The sequence below is a fragment of the Onychostruthus taczanowskii genome, unplaced genomic scaffold (assembly GCF_017590055.1).
Source record: "Onychostruthus taczanowskii isolate IOZ18803 unplaced genomic scaffold, ASM1759005v1 scaffold10, whole genome shotgun sequence".
Taxonomy (NCBI): Eukaryota; Metazoa; Chordata; class Aves; order Passeriformes; family Passeridae; genus Onychostruthus; species Onychostruthus taczanowskii.
In genome coordinates, this window is record NW_024496526.1 from 7859329 (window position 1) to 7876867 (window position 17539).

At 38.8% G+C, this 17539-nt stretch overlaps 1 protein-coding gene across 2 annotated transcripts in view; it reads right to left on the reverse strand.

The window, feature by feature from the left end:
* Nucleotides 1–17539, reverse strand: part of MYLK (myosin light chain kinase) — a 196544-nt gene that overhangs the window by 46526 nt on the left and 132479 nt on the right. Inside the window, exons 17-20 of one of the 2 annotated variants that reach the window (XM_041408494.1) lie at nt 15976–16092; nt 12557–12637; nt 9640–9642; nt 1217–1267 (exon numbers count right to left, since the gene is read on the reverse strand). In XM_041408494.1, coding sequence (XP_041264428.1) covers nt 1217–1267; nt 9640–9642; nt 12557–12637; nt 15976–16092 — 252 coding nt within the window. The remainder of the gene's footprint in view (nt 1–1216; nt 1268–9639; nt 9643–12556; nt 12638–15975; nt 16093–17539) is intronic. The other variant, XM_041408484.1, reaches the window with a different exon arrangement.

The following is a 17539-nucleotide window of genomic DNA, read 5'->3' on the forward strand; positions in this document are numbered from 1 at the left end:
GCATGTGCTGAGGGGGTCAGCAAACCTGCTCCCTCACATCATCAACAGAATTCAGTTTATGACTTGAGATCTGCCTATGAGGATTCTGGCTTCAGAAGCCAGGTAAACATTTTGTGGAATGGAAACATCATGAGAGACAAGGAAGGAAATTGATGTCTTTCTCAATCACACTAAATTTTGTCAGGAGTAATGATGGATATTTTTGTTTGTGTATCACAGTGCTTCTTTTAAACCTTGCAGTCCCGTTCATTCCCCTCTGTTCATGAACCAGGCATTCCTCCTTCTGTTCCCTCTCACTGCCTGAGTATCAATAGATGGCAGAACATCTCCTGCTAACAGTGCTCCTTCCTGGCTCTCAGCTGTGCTGCTGAGTGTCAGACCCCTGGTAGCTGCTAAGAACAGAGGCCAGAAATATCATAGGCTGGACAACTCCGGGGTGAAAACAATACTGTTGCTTATAAAAGCAGCATGATAAAGAAATTATTCTTGTGTGTGTATATATTGAAGGGGGCAGACTAGAGAACATATTGACAGAAATGGTAAGAGGCATTCCCTAATGTTACAATGACCTCACTGCCAAATGTAATGTTCCTTACAAAGCACAGGGATACTGGGCATGAAAAAAGTGCTTTCTTTTCCTTTTCAAAGTAATTAAAACAAAGTGGGTTCCCCCTGCTCTAGACTTGACCTTTTAAAAGTGTTTTTGTTTTGAAAATATCTGAAGGAAACTAGACAGAGGTGTATATCTGGCAGAGAAAGCAGCTTGAACAGTTTCAAAGTCTGGTGAAGTTTTAAGACACTGAAAAGAGGCTCCTACAGCAGAAAACTCATTGTAACTTTAAATATAGATAGCTTTGCCTCAGAGACTGCAAACACACAAATAGGTTACCATAATGGCAGTGATGAGGAAAAGTAGAATCTACCACGTTCTCTGTGGTAGCTACTCATGCAGAGGATTCTGTGATATACAGAAACATTTTTTTCACCAAGCCAAGTTTTTTTGTGAATGTGCAAAAGGACATAAGTTACACACTACTGACACTTTGTAGGATCTTGCTATAGTCCATCTGAGAGTAACTTCTTTGGATGCTCACAATTTAATTCTTTGTATAATGCTAGCAAGTTGGACTTACCTACCATTTAATCACAGATGCAAACAAACTTAGAAGGCAAACAGCTGCACTGGTAAATGTGGCTGACACATGCAACAAATTACCTGCTTTTGGAGGAGTCTTTGGAGCTGGTTTCTTCTTCACTGTTGCTTCACCTAGTTAAAAACAAACAAACAACAAACCATGTGAATTCAAAGGTGAGCTTTGCAAGGTGCCACACTAACCACAAACATCCATAGCAATGCTTTGTTGGCACTTGAAAATATAATATGTTCTTCCAGCATATTAAACTAAAGAATTAAAAATACCTTTAAAAACCACTTTTATCATCCTGGATGATCGTCAGAATATTCACAGTTGAAGCTGGAACTTTTAAAAGAATCAAACAAATCTTCTACACTTCTCCCACGATCTGTCATCATTCATTCCTTATAGCAGTTTAACAGGTGAAAACACTGGGCCAAGACCCATCTCATACTGAATTTCTGCTCAGATTTCCAGCATAATCAATGCAGAATGATCTCAGTTAAAAGTAGGGTAGTTAACACCATGTGCTGCTTCTCATACCACTTGTGAGCTCGCAAAGAAACAGCGATATACCAAAAGTAAATATCAGCACCACCCCTCTTCCTCATCCTCTTCCTTAAGCAGAGACAACTTTTTGCTATATTCTCAAAAGAAAATGGTATAGCTACAAAAATATGGCTTAGAACTTGAAATCTGGATCCATAAATTTTTGGAAGACAATGTTCTACAAATTGTGCAGGGTAAGTAGAAGAACAGTAGAGAAAATTGCTGTTAAGTATTTTCCACAAAACAAGAACTAGAGGCCACACAATTAAATTACCAGACAGCAGGCATAAGAGAAACACCAGATTAAATATAACATCCATAATCTACCTTCACAAACAAGTAATGTTTTACAATACAGAAACACAAACAGGATCAAAAGGACAAATTCATAGGAGTTATGTATAGTGGTGGCCATTAAATGCAGCAGTCTGGATGCCTTCAAACCACTGAATTCCTGAAGTGAAGGAGTTCATTCCTTTTACAGCACTCTCTTTTTGCCTGCTATTCTAAGCATCCTGGTCAAAGAATGGCCTCTGCTGTGAAAGAACATTTCTTATTTTCTTGTGCTCAACTAGGCAGCATGATTGAAGTAGTCTGGCTTTTAAGATGTTATTGCCTCCAACGGAAGCAGCATGTGCTAAGTGCTTTTGAGTGTCTGGCAGACTATACAGAGGTGCCTAGTGACAGTCATAACAGATGCAAAAGTTTTGAATTTTTTGGTCCATTCTTTTCTTTTCTTTTCTTTTCTTTTCTTTTCTTTTCTTTTCTTTTCTTTTCTTTTCTTTTCTTTTCTTTTCTTTTCTTTTTTCTTTTTTCTTTTCTTTTCTTTATTATTTCAAATTAGAAAGACACTGAGCAGCAAAATAGCCTCCAATTTCACCAGAGCAATAAAACCAGTTTTTTGATTTAAAGGCTTTTGGTTGCAGCAGACTACAAGCTGTGCATGATACCCTGGAACACAACATGTGATGCCTCATGAAACTCGGAGCCATGAGTTGCAAAACCACTGCAGGAGTCTAATGCTATAGCTCTAACAACAGCCAGATTGATTTTTAGAGTAACTGGAGATAGTAGGTGATGTGGTATAGGATGTGAAAAGACCAAATGACTTTAAAAATATCTAATGGCTTAGCTGTCAACAACAGTGTTTATTCAGTTCATTCTGAGGAACTTCATGCAGTGAATACAGGAAAGTTTTTTCCACCTTCTTTCCTTTTTTTATCAACTTTCCCTAAAAGTATGCTTGGCTTTTATATGCTCTGAATTTATTGATTTTGTAGCAACCAGAAGCACAAAAATGGAGAGGTAGGATATTCTCACAGTACTTATGGTTGAGACAAAAAAGAATACTTGGATACTTCTTAAAGAAGCCTTTCTTCAACAACTGCCAGCCCAACAGAACTAAAGGTTTAGATGAGTACTTGTGAGGTGTTTATTCCAGAATTACTGGACTACTAGGCTATAAGCAAGGTATATGTCCTGCCACATCTTCCATGGGGACTTAACCCTCTTTAAACTGAGGCCTTCAAAGAGCACAACTACTCATTAAAGGGACACATTACTTTTTGGGCCACCAACAGAGTGACATATATCCTGGCTGCTGTGGAAAGTGACAGCAAATGTGCTCCTACATCCTCTTTCCTGGCCGAGCTGTACAAGCAAAGGCAGCAAGTGGTGTTTTCAGAGCAGCTTTCCTCTTTGTCATGGTGTGGTCACACCCTGAGCTGAAACTCTTATTTCAGGTTGGAGCCATGTTATGTGGATAAAACGATGTATATGATCAGGTGCCAGCTGGAAGGTCTGTAGAGTCTGGCCTCTCATCTGCCCTTAAACATCCCTATTAATGGAAATAACCCATTAGTTACTCATTAGATGCATAACCCCCTGTAAACTCACTCGGTTACATGGTTCAGAAACATGCAAACATTTTTGTGCGCGTGCTGTATTCAACATCAGATTCTCTGCTTTTCTCTAAACTGAAATGAAATAGTTCTTGGGTCTCTTCTCAGAGCTGCCATGGCTTTTAATAAAAGCTACAATGACAGGAATTTGATTGCTTCCACACTCCATTAAGCCTGATATGAACAAAGAGCAACAAGGATGAAGAAAAAGCACCATTTGTCAAGTGCCATCTTGGCTGCAATACTGTTGCTGTTTTTCAGGAACAAAAAAGCCAATTCCTGAATCCAGAACGATTTTCACTCAAAGATCACCTCTTGGCAGACACTGTGTATTAGCTGCAGTACGTTAGTTATTAGGCAAGGTGCATGCATACTGGAACAACTATGCTTAAGTCAGTTTAAAAGACTCTCACCTTAGTGAAGATTTCCATAGCAGCAAAGCAGAGAACATGAACTCATCACTTCATTCAGCTAGGACACTGCTTTTTATATGTAGGTACAATTTTTTTGGTTAAAATTTTAGTTTTTACCCACCAGGACGTTATATTCCCTGAACTGAGGATATACAGACTGTCACTGGACTTCATCAAACCATGCAGATTGCCAAGGGTTGCTGGAAGGTCTGGCTGAATATCCTGTTTTGCAGACACAAATATCCCTGAGCAGAAATGAAAGGCTGGGGCAGGGTGGAAGGGGATGAGTACAAGGACAGGTCTCTGGCTCTGCGTAGCTGGCTTCTTTGCCTAATAGTGTACACCCCACTGTTCTTAGATCTTCCTTAAGCATACCAGCTCATCTTATGCATCTCTTTGAAATGAAACTTATTTTTTTCAAAGCCTGCTGGAGACAGTGAAAAAAAAATCTAATAAGATTACTCAGAGTTGACAAGGTCAAATGATTGTTTTCATTAAAATATTTGAGCCTCTTGGAAATGTTAGTTCAAGTCTGCTTCTGCTGCATTTTTTTTCTTAAAGATGGTTTGTCTTTCTTTTGGTATTTACAATGAAACAGGCCGATGCTGAAAATCAGCCTGGAAGTAAAAGGACTAATATTTCCCCCTTAAACGAATCTGCCTTCTAGAAACAACATAAACATTACAGGGCAGGTTTGCCTCTTACAGAGCTCGTTTTTGAGTGGGGGGACATAAAGCAAAAAGGGGAAAAACCCCATCCAGGCTGGTAGCTGCCAGACATTTGGTTGTGCTCTTCCTTTCCCTGATGGTGCAATCGTGAGAGCAGATATGCTCAGAAGCCTCAGGCTTTCTTTTTTGCTTCCCTTTTTTGGAATTTTACTAAAAATAGGAGTAGCCCTCCCTTGAAATGGCTCTCTGCACAACTTGCTTTCAAAAAGCATGAAGGAAAACTCTAAGGCTCTGAAAAAAACATCAGTACTCAAGATAGTATTTCCAACCAATCCATAATTCCTACTATCTTCCCTGAGGGACATGCCTAAAATTATGTGCATGTCTTCTGTAGTGATGGATTTCAGCACCTGGTAAACAAGTACAGTTAATACCTAACTACATTAGCATAAGAAACAAGACCTACCCCTGCTTCTGTCTGCTTGTGGAACAGCCTCATTTTAGCTCAGGAGAGAAGAAGAGTTAATCACATACTCTCATACTACAGGCACATAGAAAACCATTTTCCCCTCATGCCAAACATGTCAAGATTTCATCTTGAACTAAACTGGATTTTTTCCAGCATTTTCAGAGTTCAAGAGAAACTGAAAAAAGTCATGTCTGTAATGTGTCAGACACCATGGTAAGAAGAATATTTTTTGAAAATTGATGGAAAGCCCAGATTCAAGTATCTGCTCCTTCTTCCCCATCTTACTTGGATCCTTCAGGCTTGTGGGATGTGAGATCATGAGGTCTCTCTCCCCCATGTAAATGAATCCCAGTGAAACCTTCTTCAGACTCTTCTGGGCGTAGATATGCAGGTCTGAGTGAAAAGTGACTGCTCTCTGTCAACCTTCGCTACTGCCTGCTTTGCCAGAAAGCATGGAATGACTGAGAGCTAGAAGTACAGAAAAAATCTGCCCTTGTGGTCAAAGTAGTCAATTATTCTGTTCTGTCCTTGCTTCTGTCACAGACTTGGTTGATGGTATAAAAATTCATTACAGATTTTAGCACAGACAAGTTGAAACAGGAGAAAAATGATGGCTACAATTGTAGCAGAAAGTTTATTCATACATTCATGAGCCTGTGCTAATTGCTAGAGAGGAAAATAACAAACAATGCACTGAACACACAGTTTTCAGTAGCTTGAAAACTTCATCAATGTTTGGAAGTTTAAACAGTTTCACTGTATTGCATGTCAGAGAACAGATTTTTTATAATGTTTCCAAATAACTGTTTAGTATCTAAATACAATAAAACAGAAAGCAACTTTGGCTTAAATTTGATGACAAGCAGAAATTAGAACACTTACTTCCATGCAAGTCAGTTATTTGAGTTTGCGTGCTTTGTAACAGTTTTTTAAAGCTTTTTTTTTTTCATTTAAAAACAACTGTCATTTTGTTGCAACATCCCATATTTAGTTTATAAATCATGCAGAGATTGTCCTCTAATTGAGAAATATACAGCCTCTGCCTTCTGAAAACAAAAATAAAACCCAGGAAATACTCACTTTGGCAGTCATGAGAGAGCTAGGATATACCAGCACACTCAGAGATTCAATAATATGGTCTGGTACACTGAAAATAACTCAGTATTTGAAAACAGCTCAGCTGAAGGAATAAACAATTCCATAGCAGTTTAGTAGCACCATTCTTGAGCAACTTCTACAATTAAAGCAAATCTGAGCAGGACAGAAGAGATCCAGTATCAAAGAGAGCCCACAAACAACCCAGGCCATGTAAAATGCTCTAAGAGCTCTGGTGGGAGCAAGACAGCAAGGTTAGTTTCTGAAGTATAAGTTTAATTTTCACCTTTTTTATGTCTTGGGAGAATATCTACTATTAGACACTAAAAGACCGTGCCCAAGTGTGTAGGAACAGGAATCTGAAGTAGGTTACTGCCCAGATACTGTTCCATAGTACAGTACAGTTCCATACTGCCCAGTACAGTTCCATACTGCCCAGTCTGTTCCATAGGAAAACACTGCCAGGTCATCTGGGCATTCAGGAGCTCCAAATGGTTTCAGTGGGAAACGCTAGGTGATGTATGTTTTTGGACATTAATTAAGGCAATGGATTTAGGTCCCTGTTTTACAGAGAAGAAACTTAATGCTTCTATAATATGCCTCAGATGTGCAATTTCTAGCCAATGACTTTAACTGTAAATTAATAAAGCATGACATGTCTTCAGTTCAAGGCCACATTGCAAAAACTATTAATTTTTCTCACTGTAAGACAGTCAATAAACATTTCTGTCTTCTTTTGTCAACATACAGATATGTAGGATGGACTCCATGAAATACACGTGGAAAATACTGTTCTGTGCCAATATTAACTCAGAAAATGTCAGTACAATGAGAACTGTAGAGTAACTTGGCAGAGGTTCAAAATGCATGCCCAGCATTAGAGAAACAGTGCTGAACTGGACACTCATGAGAAGGGGATTTGGACAACAAATTAGTGTTTCTCCATTGCTCATTTTATATGTGAAGTAACAGATTTATTTTTCATCTATGGAAGCAACCAACCTTCAGAGTCAGCAGGTTAAATCTTGCATTGCCTGTTTACCTCAGCCCAGCTTGGCTGTCAGGCCTTGTGGCACAGCTATTCACCTTTGGACCCTTGAGCCTCAGGAGTGAAGGCAGCACCTTTCACAATTTAGAGTTTCAGAGCAATCCTATTTAGGTCTTAAAAACAGCTAATGGCAATTTGATTTACATGTACTAAGAGCGGAGTTTTCAGCTTAGGAAAAAAGATTAATTTTTCCTTGAAAAGTTTGGTTAGAGGCTGCTCTGACAATGCAATTCATATTGTTCCAACACACTAAGTACTTGCACTCACTGTGCAGAAAATGTCTTGGACCTCACAACAGCCAGGAGCAGAGCAGCATGAGCCTTCTGGGAAATGAGTGGGACTGAGGGAACTGGCCTGGACAGCCTCATTGACCCTCAAGAGCATCTCAGACTATCCCAGCCACCAAAGAGGTCAGCAGCAGCCACAGATCACAGCTGCTACCCAGTACCCACACTTCTGCAGTTAAAAGAACATCTCTGACCAGAACAGTAACTTCCTTAGTAATTGAGTTCTTCCCTTAGAAAGTGGCAAGTTTTACACGTAGGACAAAACAATCTGTCATGAAAGGAAGATTTTGAAACTTTTTGTATTCATCTAAGCCCTGTTTAGTATTTTTTTCATAGAACAGAAATCAATAGAAAACAGAAAACTTGAAGTGTTTACTGATTTAATTACATGCCAACTAAATTGGACACATCAACCTTAATGCTTTAATAACATTTTCTTAAAATGGTGCTTGCAGATTTGGATTCTCTGACAAGATTGTTTATTGAAGAGTAAATAACAGAACTGCATGCCAATCACTTGGCCACTGACTCATAATTTTTCCATGGTGATTAACACTTAGAATTTTCCCTAGTATGGACAAAAATATCTCCCTACTATGGAAAAGAATATATTAACATAATAAGGGGTCCTGTTTAGTATATTTACTTTAATGGTGAATTGTTCCAGAGATGGCACTGCTCAACCTCTCATTCAAGTACCAATAATGTTAAAAATTCACATCTGGGAAGGTGACAGTGAAACCTTCTGGTGGATTTGATCTGGACTGTTTCAGTTGTGATATTTATTAAAAACCATCAGCAAGAGAATACAGCTACCTGTATTACAGCTGTATTATTATACAGCTAGCTAAAAAGATATTTGACTTAAAATCAAATGTTCCACATAGTAGCATATATAAAAGATTTCTATCAGCAAGCTACCAAATACTGCTAAATAACTTGCAGGTGTGTAGAAAAAGTTGTTTTCTTGTAACTTTATTTTTAACTGAGTAGAAGAACTTACATTTGTGCAATCAAACTCTATGCTGGGTCAGCCCTTCAACATATGTGGTGTGGATATGAGAACAGTGGGTTTAAGAAGTATTACTCAGATGAGGGAATCCAGGATATCCTGTCAGGTTTTCATAACAATGATTGTGACAGGTGATAATTGCCAGTTCTTAATATTTACTGGAAGTAGTGCAGTGAATTAGCCCTCCAAAAAATTGGGCATTTCTTTCCAAACACTTTAATATAATGCTTAGATTTATGAGCATTATTTTCTAAAGCATTATTTATTTTTCTCAGTAGCAATAAGTGGGATACAGTTTCTTCCTACTATAGTAAAGTTATGTTGCATGGCTCAACCATAGTGTAGTTTAAAAAATAGAATCTAACTGCTGTAATACTCCTTTTTCATCAGCAAATCTTGAAAAAAGCCTTTGAAAAAAAAGTCCTTTTGGAAAGCTCATGTTTTATGAATGTTTTATGTAAAGTATTGTGATGCCACTGTAAAAAATCTATACTATCTTCAATGCTGCATGCAAATTAATCCTGAGACTGAGGACCAAGAAATCTGAGTTCTAGACTTGCAAACAAATCTGCCTCGTATTGGGCTAATTCCTTCTGTTTTGGTCCTCTGCTTAAGACACATTAAGGACAACAAAATATTTGCAAGTGTGGAGTAGTAATGTATTTTTTTAAAAAAGGAATATTTATTTGTAAACATTCAAATCTTTATTTACTCTTAAAAATCTCAAGCAGAACCTTGATTTTTCCACAGTGTGTTGCGACAAAAATATTTATTTAATAGGCACTGAAGATTTTGCAAGTGGCTTTGGTAATTGAAATAAGCAATTCCCTTTAAACTTAATTTGAAATAAGTTCTAATTTCAGAGGGAAGTGGGTGCCTAAATCCCTTCACGGCAGTTTCAAAGCTTTCTAGAGAAATGTTCAAGTGGTGAGAATTTTTGGCTTAGTGCTTCTGCTACAAGGCTGTGTCAAGCCAGGAGGACCCTTACATTACCCACTGATTGTTCTGGCATGGCACACAGTGTGCAGCATGATAAATATTGAAAGGGTCCAATTTTCCACTGCCTCCTTTAGAAGAAACATAACACTCTATTATTCTAACTCAGTAACATTTGACATCCACTGAGCAAAGACCCAAGTGACAAAGCCCAAGTCAGTGCAGTCAGTAAAGAATGAACCAATTCCAGAGGTGCCCTTCCTCTCTTCTCCCTTTTATTTCACCCAGATTCAAAGGTGAATCTGTTTTTTATTCTCAGAAACAGTATTATTTATTCTATTTATCCTTAGAGGGTTGCATAATTATTACTAAATTCTGGTGACACAATATTAATTCTAAGCAAAAGGAAATACATTGTAAGTTTTGTAATTTGCCAGCATGGGAGCAATCTTTCTGCAGTAAACACTGCAAGCATCCATTCAGAGATGTTGTTAATCACAGAGTGACACACAGCTTCTTGCAAGATGTTCTTTTTCTACACCAGAATCCAGTATGTATTGCATATCAAAGGAAGCAATGGCCCAAATTCTGCTTACAATTGGTTTTCTGTAGCTTATAAACCCCACGCTTCCAGTAATTAAATAACATTGTCAGAATGAGCAGCCAAATGACCTGAGTCAGCAGCTCAGAGTGAAACAAATTCTACAGATTACCATACTGACAACATTCACTCTTTTCCACAAAAAGAAATGTATTGATCTTTGCTTTCAGGAACATAAAGTTAATTACTTTTCTGAAAGTTTCTACTAGGGCAAAAAATCAAGGATCACTTGTAATTTATCTGAAGGGAGAAAAGGATGACATAGCTGCTAACCATGAAATTTAACTTGCACTTTTTACAGAATATTGAAAATAGAGATCTTTTCCCTGAAAAGTATTTCTAAAAAGTACAGAGACTATATCGTTTCTTTATCCTATAAAGTATATACTGCTGTAACTGAATTCACTACTCAAAATTCAGAATCTATTAATTAATAATTCTAATCACATTATTAGGAGTTTTTGCTAATAATTTTGCATTATTAGGAATTGCTTTCTTCAGTAACAATCTGTATACTCTACTTGCCCTTAGGACTGTTGGTAACTAGTTGTGGCAAAAAAAGACCAGAAAAGATTAGAGTAAAAATATATCTCCTTATTAGACTGAGATACTTGAATTCACAGTTATTCTCTATTACCCTTCTTTTCAAGAGATATACAGTAAAGACAGACAAGCATCTGACTTGTAAAGCCTGTTCTCTCTCAGTTAAGGAACTTACAGTCTCTGTATCTGATAAGAATTTCAGTGTAGATTGGAACTGGATCTGTTCCACTGCATCTGTTTTGTCTATTTTGCCCCTGACAAACACACAAATAAAAACTTATTTCAGACCAAATACTCACATTCCTCAGAGATTCAGATGTTAAAAAAAACACCTGTGAAATCTCTGCAGCCAAATCCTTTTGAAATTAAATATATATTTTTCAAAGCTTTTCCAAAAACTCCTTCAAAGCCCAGTTTCCTAACATTCTCTCTGGTGACCTTGCTGTTTAAACGACGTGTTAAAGATATTTTGGAAGAAAAGCGCTTAGGAGATGTTCAAGAACTTGAAACACTGAAATAATATGCTATGTAGAAAAACCATTCCCCATTATTTCAACCTTCTTTTCCCAAATATTTCTGCAGCCAGAGCTGGTAGCTTCTGTTTTGCTATCTATTTTAATTTCCACTAAAACCAGAAGCAGAAGAAGCAGGATGTGGATCAGGTCATATATCTCCAAATTTAGACTTAGTTCCCAACTCACACTTTCTCCTGGGAAAGCTGCAATTGATAACACTGCTGGGAGGATCCGAGGAAATGTGTGTGTTGTGTGCACAGAAAACACAATTCAAAACACTGTTCTGTGGAGATTTAAATGACTTTAAAATTTTCTTTTCTATCGATGTTCAATAACAAAATCATTCTTCTTAATTGTTATTATTTGTGGCACTTGAAGCTCACGTGCAGAGGTGGAGCATGTCAGTGTGACTCTTCCCACATCCCCAAAGAGAAGCTGGAGAGAGTTACAATGCTCAGCCAGCAACTCAGAAATAGATGTAGCCCAGGGCATAGTTTTATGTAAGTCATGTTTCCAGAAGCACAATTATTACCTGTGATCATCAATCACTATAAAACCGCTCTGAGTCCTGCTGAAAGCAGCTAAAAATGTTCTTGCTGGAAGACCAGAGTGGAGTTTATTTGTTTTTTTATTTTTTGAGAGAGCTGGATAAAATATTTCATGTTTAGATTAAACCACATCTTTACATCTTTTTAGGAACTCATGTGGTGGACATCATAGATAAACAATTTTCAAAGTCCAGCTTTGATTTAAGAGATATTTGTATTCCTTAATTTCATAAGTAGTACTGGGGTTAGGAATTCCTAAACTGACATTATTGTGCTGTCTTTACCATTGTAGGTTTCCTCTTAACCAAATGCATGTATGCTGAGTAGCAAACATGGGAATTTATAGCTAATTTATTATTTCTGAAAGCATCAGAAGCAAGTTAAGCATTTAGGCTTGAAACAAAGAATAGAAAATTTGCAAAAAAACTCTCTCATGATCATGCCAAAAAAGGACAGATTATTCTACAGGGCACTTCAGTCAAGATGCTTTGCTTACCAATAGTAAAACTTCTTATTGTCTACACAGGACACAGCACAAACTGAAGCAAACTTCCGTGCTCTTTGAGAGGCAGCCAAAAATAAATCTGTGTCACAAGTTTATTGCACCATGATGAAAAACAGAGAGTAGAGGGGCGAGGTCTGAACTCGCAGTTTGGGCTCTTACTTCTAATCCCCACATGGCAAAAACTCATTTCACATGACTTAAGTGCAAGGGCTAAAGAAACAGCACAGGCTTCTGATCCTATGTCTGCAAACAGAAGGGAATGACCACAGAATCCCAAAGCACTCTTTTGTTTCCACTGGAAATAAAGCAAATCAAATCACAGTCACTTACTCTCTGTTGGCAGCACTGGGGGAAGCGTGGTCTTAGGCTTCTTGGTCTTCTTCTCAGTAGGCTTTGAGGTCTTTGAGGCATCTGCAATCAAAACAAATAATAAAATACAAATCCTATTTGAAAATAAATAATGAAAAAGCTGTCTAATAAAAGGTTTATTTTGGATCTTTCTGCAAAGTTAGAGGAAATTGCTGTCCTTTAGGCATTTAGGAAGAATTTTCTGCACAGATTTGCCGTAACATTCTGGAAGGAAGAGGGAGCAGAAAGGGAAAAACCCTCTACAAAAGCAGCTGCACTAAGAACCCAAGCCAAGTAAGCAGCTAGACAAGAGGTCCCATCTAAGCTCCCAGGTATTTTAGCTGAATAGACCAAGTACTATGTGCACAAAGCTGTGCTAGGCAGTGCAGAGAAAAGGGACACAAAGCTGTATTGAAACATCATTTCATTCAAAAGAAGTGATGTAAAGTAATTCCTCTGTCCATTATCTATGTGATCAATTCAGATTAACCCATTTTGAAGAGTAACATTTCCTCCATCTGTTTAAATTTTTCCAAGAAGATATTCTTGGCCATTTGTTTATTCCTAAATAGAAACAGCTAAAGGGACACCACAGGACTGAAATTTGATGGATTCTAATATTTTCACAATTACACAGCTCTTATCCAGAAACTGCTCATCACTGCAGGCTACACCAACAGCTAGGAGTCAATAAAACTCCCTTCCATGTGTATCCCACATAAGATATAAATAAGAAGTGCAACTTTATTTTTAAGGTTATTCCAAGCTGAGCATGATCACAGGGCTGGAGCACTTCTCCTATGAAGACAGGCTGATAGAGCTGGGGAAGTTCAGCCTGAAGAAAAAAGGGCTTTGGGGACACCTTAGAGCCCCTTCCTCCAGGAGAGCTGGGGAGGGACTTTTCACAAGGATCTGTAGTACCACATCAAGCAGGAATGGCTTTAAGCTGAAGGGGCCAAAGTTTAGATTAGATATTAGGAAGAAATTCTTCTCTGTGAGGGTCATGAGGCACTGGCACAGGTTGCCCAAAGAGGCAGGGCATCCCTGGGGGTGTTCAAGATCAGGCTGGATGAGGCTTTGAGCAACCTGATCTGTGGGAAGAAGTCCCTGGCCATGGTAGGAGTTGGAAAAAAATTATCTTTAAGGTCCCTTCCAACACAAACTATTCTAGGATTCTATGACCTAAAATGCAAATCCTAACAAGCTCTGTTTCTACATTGTTTGATACTGACATTTATCTTTGGAAGAAAGAGTATGATTATAGATTATGATCTCAGCAATGGCTGTATCACTTTACAGTTTTCAAATATTCATCTTTCAGAGCATTTGTGAAGGAGAGAGCTGTTAGCTACCAGAGAAAAAGATGACATAAATGTTATGGAAACAGCTACCTACTTCTTCTAGGTACCAGTGTGTGAAAATTCATCTAAGGAGGAATGAGGAAGCAAGAATCTCCTAGTAAATAATTCAGAGCAGGAGGCTATGTTCTGAGAGTTCAGACACTCAGATTCTACAGATCTGCCAACTGAAGTCAAACAGTCCTCCAATCTTGAGTCCCTGATGTCAAAAGAAATAAAATTATTATGTTACTTAGTCTAAAAATCAGCATCTGGGATCCTGACAGTGGACTGAAGAAGGGAGAAATTTGAACTCTTGTTTTAGTTCACAATTCTAATTTAAAAATAAGTCATCCCCTCTGCCAGTCTCAGACAGGGGATATCAAATGGCGTCTTTCCTAAATAGCTGGAGTTTGCTATGGAGCCATTTGTCAAAAACCTCTTCTCAGTAGCATGCCAGATGAAAAAGGCAGAGGAGGCAGCCAGTATCGAGGTAAGGAATGTGGTCATCCTGGTGCCCAGCAGTGAGCACCTACAGCTGTGGCTGCCACCACCACAGGAAGCCAGAGAGCTGAGGTAATGTCATTAACACATCAGGCAGGAGCTCACAGCCTCCCAGGAACAAAATTTTGCAAGCCAAACTCTACCTGCAGACTCCAAGAGCATGCATTGTCCAGCAGGAAACCTGAAGTGGGAAATAGGCTAAGGGAAGCTTCAGGAAGAAAAGCAACTACTTGAAGGAGATCAGAAGACAGAGGGAAAAACACTTTAGTGACTGAGGCATGTAAAAGTTGCTAGGGCAGCTCTAGAGAAATACTGTATGCTAAGCTTTTGATGATCTGATCCTTCAACATCCTGGATCTGTGGTGGTTAAGGTGTTTCAGGGACTAGATTTTGCTTAAAGCCTGTTATTTGAACTTCAGCACTTATAAAATGTATTACTTTAAATTATAGAACCATAAAAATAGCTTATCAAATATCTAAGACAGATTACACTGTGACCATAGTATCACAGAAGGTGCAGGTATATTTGATTGTAATCAATATTTAATACATTTCTTTTCCAGGTAGATGAAGACTGACCTTAGTGAGGAGTTACAGAATCACATTCTTACCTCGTGTCATGTGACTTTAGTGAAAAAATAACACTATTCTTTTCTAGACCTCCTACCACAAATACCACATCTGCAACACAGCAGTGAAGGTTCAGTACCCAAGTTCTATTATTAGGCTTGTTGTCTAGTTTTGTGTTCATTTTAGATCACGATGGAAAGTGATCAAAATGTGATCACAATGGAAAGTATTCAAAAATAAGCTCACCAGAAGATGAGTTGATAAGAAGGACATTTGCTTACTTAAAGCCCCTTAAATAATTTAAACTCCGTGGCAGCTTTATAAGTCTGTCACACAGCCTCACCTAGGCCTTGCCCAAGGCCAAGACTAATTAACAAGAGTACAGTATCATCAGCACAACCATGGCTGAAAACAAGTACCTCAGTCTGTAAACTGTCCATGTTCTAAGACTATGGAACACATGGGTGGTTGAACTGCTAATTTATTTTTTCTCACTTACACTAGAAAAGCAAACAACCAAACATCTGTGAATGCAAAGAATTAGGGAGTTGTAGAGTGAGAAATGTGCCACACGCAGTCCTGAGGCAGACTGACACCCGGACTCACGCAGGCAATTCTCACTGGCTCTCAAAGGATGCACGCAGCTCAGAAACAAATCTTACAAGTTCACTTTACTGCTCTAAAAACCTTCTAGAAATACAGTGGGCAGCAGAAGAGTACAGATTATTCCACAAAGAATCCAGAGTCCTTGGCTGTGTCCTATCTCTCTGCTCATGCTCCTTTATGGTATACATTGAATTACCTATTGACCAAAAAGTGCAGGAGGGAAGGGGGTAGAGTTCTTTGTGCGTGTGTGTGTGTGTGTGTGTGTGTGTGTGTGTGTGTGTGTGTGTGTGTGTGTAAGTAGCCCCTAAAGGTCATTCTTAGGAAATAAGCTGGAAAGGAGGAAGTTCTAAGGAAGGGTTTTCTTGTACCCAGCACAGTACTCACCTTCTACCACCACTTTGCAAGCACATTCAGCTTTCCCTGCTGGGTTCTCAGCTATGCACTTGTACTCGCCCCCGTCTTCAGGCATGGCCTTCTCAATGGTCAGTGAGCAGAGTGTCCCTGTACAGAGGAGGGAGAGATCAAATGCATGTTAGGCTGCAGCTCACAAAAACCTTAGTGCTAGCAAGGAGCAGAAGATGCCAAATGAGCCAGTCCATCACTACAGGTGATCTTCTCTGCTAGAAAAAGCTGTCCTTAAAAATTAAACCTTGGTGGAGCCCTATTAATGGTAAATAAATAAAAAAAATTGAGTCCTGAACTGTTGGCTAAAGGCAGAAAAGACCCACAAGCAGCACCTCTGCTGCTCTTCTTGTCTTGCAGCGGAGATCAGAAGTCCTCACTTGGGTGACTTTTCTCCAAAAGTGCTCATAGTGTAGCACTGTAAATAAGAGTAAATGGGCACTGTCTAGTGCCCATTATCAAAGTTTTGATTCAGCCTTGTCTCTAGCACTACCTTGAGCATTCACGTGTGTCAGAGTAGAACTTCATCTCAGTGCCTAAGTTTAAAAATGGAACTGAAAGACATTTTCTTTTTGCTTGAATTGCCTAATGAATAACTGCTTGTAAAACATCCATTAGAAAGTCCAATATATTAGTGGCAATCAAATTTATCACTGCAACAAATTCATTTCTTTACAAACAAAATCATAAAATCTGACTTAATAGGGTTTGCAGACACAGGATGCGACATAAGCTTGTTATTTACCAAGGGAAGCTTGGTATGACCCAAGGGAAATACATTTCCTCTTAAAAATTAAAACTCTGTGAACCAAAATAGAAGTTGTTCCCAGTAGATGAGGGATGAGGAAGAAGAACCTTGTCCCTTACTTTCACTTGCATTGCCTGGAACAATGAAGTACTTTCCTCCCCAGGGTGAACCCCAAATAAATGCTCCACACTTTCCCCTTCCAAATATCCCTCATTAAGTGAAGTGTGGGCTTGCTTTCTCCTTCTTCATTGGAAAGCTGGGTCTGTCCCCAAACACAGCCTGAGGCCTTGTGTCCTTCTGCCCATTGTTGTTGGCCTCTCCAGAACACTTCCACCCTCCACTTAACCTCAGCTGCAGTAAAACCTTCCCCTTTCCTCTGTTTGCCTTTCTCACAGTCATTCCTAATTAAAGAACTGAAGAGATGGATTTGTTTTTCAGATGTTTACCCCGTTTTCTGAGATGTAAGGAAATGTCCCAGCACCTTTCTCTCTGTGCCAACTGGAAGCCTCCCAAAGTGCTCAATGCCAGGCTCCCAATCAAATGTATCCCCTGGGATGTGGGAGATGGCACTGGCACAGGTGATACTGGCCCATGAAAAGGACCTGCAAAAGAACTCTTCTCCATCTGAAGAACTTTGGGAGTTTACTGGTACTCTTTGGAGATGAACTCCATTTGGACATGGCAATTATGATGTTGTCATTCAGATTTTTCTCTCATTTCAAACATGGATGTCATTATTCAAGAAAAATCTTATAAAAAACATTAAAATGGTTTCCAACAAATTTGGTTTGCCAAAAC